Source organism: Nannobrachium achirus, assembly GCF_963921795.1.
Source record: "Nannobrachium achirus genome assembly, chromosome: 14".
Lineage (NCBI taxonomy): Eukaryota > Metazoa > Chordata > Actinopteri > Myctophiformes > Myctophidae > Nannobrachium > Nannobrachium achirus.
In genome coordinates this window covers 20,162,701-20,164,898 of record NC_137821.1, presented here as the reverse complement: position 1 = coordinate 20,164,898, position 2,198 = coordinate 20,162,701, and the positions used below count along the sequence as shown (strand labels likewise).

The 2,198-nt window shown below is 41.4% G+C and overlaps 1 protein-coding gene across 1 annotated transcript in view; it reads right to left on the bottom strand.

The window, feature by feature from the left end:
* Nucleotides 1-979: 979 nt before the first annotated feature.
* The window catches only part of LOC308298749 (uncharacterized protein), a gene marked incomplete at both ends in the record, with an annotated part of 7,915 nt that continues 6,696 nt past the window's right edge, over nt 980-2,198 (bottom strand). The window contains one exon of the mRNA XM_080742410.1: nt 980-1,027. Coding sequence (XP_080598536.1) covers nt 980-1,027 — 48 coding nt within the window. The remainder of the gene's footprint in view (nt 1,028-2,198) is intronic.

Below are 2,198 nucleotides of genomic sequence, written 5' to 3'. Positions count from 1 at the left end.
CCATCTGACCACTTAAATGGTCAAATAAGTAGGCCGCTTGCCTTTTCAAAGCATAATTATTTTAATGATAAATCAAATCAATTGTGTTGTGGACTGGATCAATGGAAACAACATAGTATACTTAATGTTCCTATTTATGAAAACATTTTACAGTTTGAAAGAAAAAAATCGCATGATTTTCTTTTCTACATAATTTTGTACTATATTGACATTAAAATCTTATTGCTTTGCCAATTATTTGGGGGCCTAATTGCAATATCCTCACGACCAGTAGGCCCTGAGCCCACATGTTGGGAAACCCTGTTGTAATGCTGACCCCAGGGGGGTCCCCAAATTATTTTGGGGGGGTCCCCAGATGATTAACTTAATGTGCAACATTGTTTTCTCACTCAACAGTAAACAAATCAACATAAAGTTTAAGCGTATAGAGGGTATCTGCACATTTATAAAGTGACAATTTAAGAACATTTTAAAGCCAATAAATGACAAATTAAACATTGGTCCAAATTGTCAAATGAGGCAGAAATTGTGAAAATAGCCGATCTACATGCTCACAACACCTCGCAACGTGAGGCGTTGTGAGCATGTACTGTAGATATGCTATTTTCACAATAGAACCATGTTATACAAAATGTGATGCCTCAACTCTTAGTGCTCGTCAGGGTGTGGGTGTCCCCAGTTAAAATATGATTATTTTGGGTGTCGCGGCCTGAAAAGGTTGAGAACCACTGTTGTAATGGAACGCAGGATTGGATAGCAGCTGGATAACCGTTCCAACACAGTGACAAACCGGTCCCCTTCTTCCTTCTTCCTGCAGCATTTCCTGACCCCATGAGGTGGGACATGTAGTTTTAACACTGTAGTCCAAAGATGACCATGAAATACTGTAGTCCTTTATATCCTGGTTATTGTAGTCCTATTCGTGACAGTGGCGAAGTGACATTCCTGGTTGACGTGATCTGATTGGCGGAGGCAAGTTCTAGAAGAACCAACGGAAAGCCTCAGCAGTTGGGACAGATGGAGGGCGCTAGAGAGAGTGAGAGAGAGAGAGAATTCAGAAAAGAACATTTTATTCTATTCAAAGGACCACTTCACCCATCTTCATATAATTGGTCGTCAGACTCGTCACTAATAATTATAATATCGTACCACTTTTGTCTACTCGTTCTGTGTCTCATAGGAACAGTTCAGAAACCTGCCTGCAGTAATAGTATTGATGGGGATTCCATATAGAAACGGCAGTAGAAACGGCAGGTTTTCACTTACTGGAAAGTTATCGTGAAGTTATGAAGTTATCCCAGTTAAGCCATTGTTACAGCATTAATACAAAAATTGAACAGATTTCACAATTAACAAACTTGCCTACGGATGATGTCACAGGTAGGCAGGTTTCTGAACTGTCCACAGCTCTCCATCGAGTTGACAACAATTATTTCATTATAATGTGAATTAATGAGGAAGAATTATGAAGATAGATAGAAAAAGGGTAAAGTGCTCCTTTAAGGTCTAATACATGTTTGATTGTTGACAGTGTTTATACCTCCAGATGTTACCAATTATACTTATTTAGGCTGTGTTCCATTCTGGTCAGGGTGCTGATATTGTGCATGTTGGCTCACTGGAAACACTCTGCTACACCAGTGGGCCTCAATGTGTCCTTGAGTGGGTTCCAAATGGCGGCGAGTGGGTGTGTAACTCTTTCCAATATGGCTGCTATGCATATAGCCTATTGCTCCAGCTAGGGTTGCCAACCGCCCCGTATTAGCCGGGCCCCATATTTTGACCAAAAGAGGCACATCCTGTACGGGATGACACTTCCCCGGCACGAGGCATTTGCCCCAGCCCAGAGAAAATACTCTATTCTTAGAACAAACAATGGGAAGAAAAACTGTTAAGCCCGTAAGTGGAGATGTGAGACTAATTCAGAGCTTTATGCATGTTAGAACTCCCGTTTACACTAGCTATAAACCAGAGCTACCTAAACATGCCGACATTGCTCTACCATACTGAGCTTAACAGCAAGCATGGACTGCACTAACAGTAACAGGAACAGTGCAATGTTTAATTTCCAAGGCTGAGACGATAACAGCCAAAGTTATTTTGTCCCCCAAAAAAGAATGAATCTCCTGAGTCCTGACTCCTCCTGCAGCAGGTGAGCTGTGTGTCTGTCTGTGTGCCTGTGTGTCAATGTGTGTCAG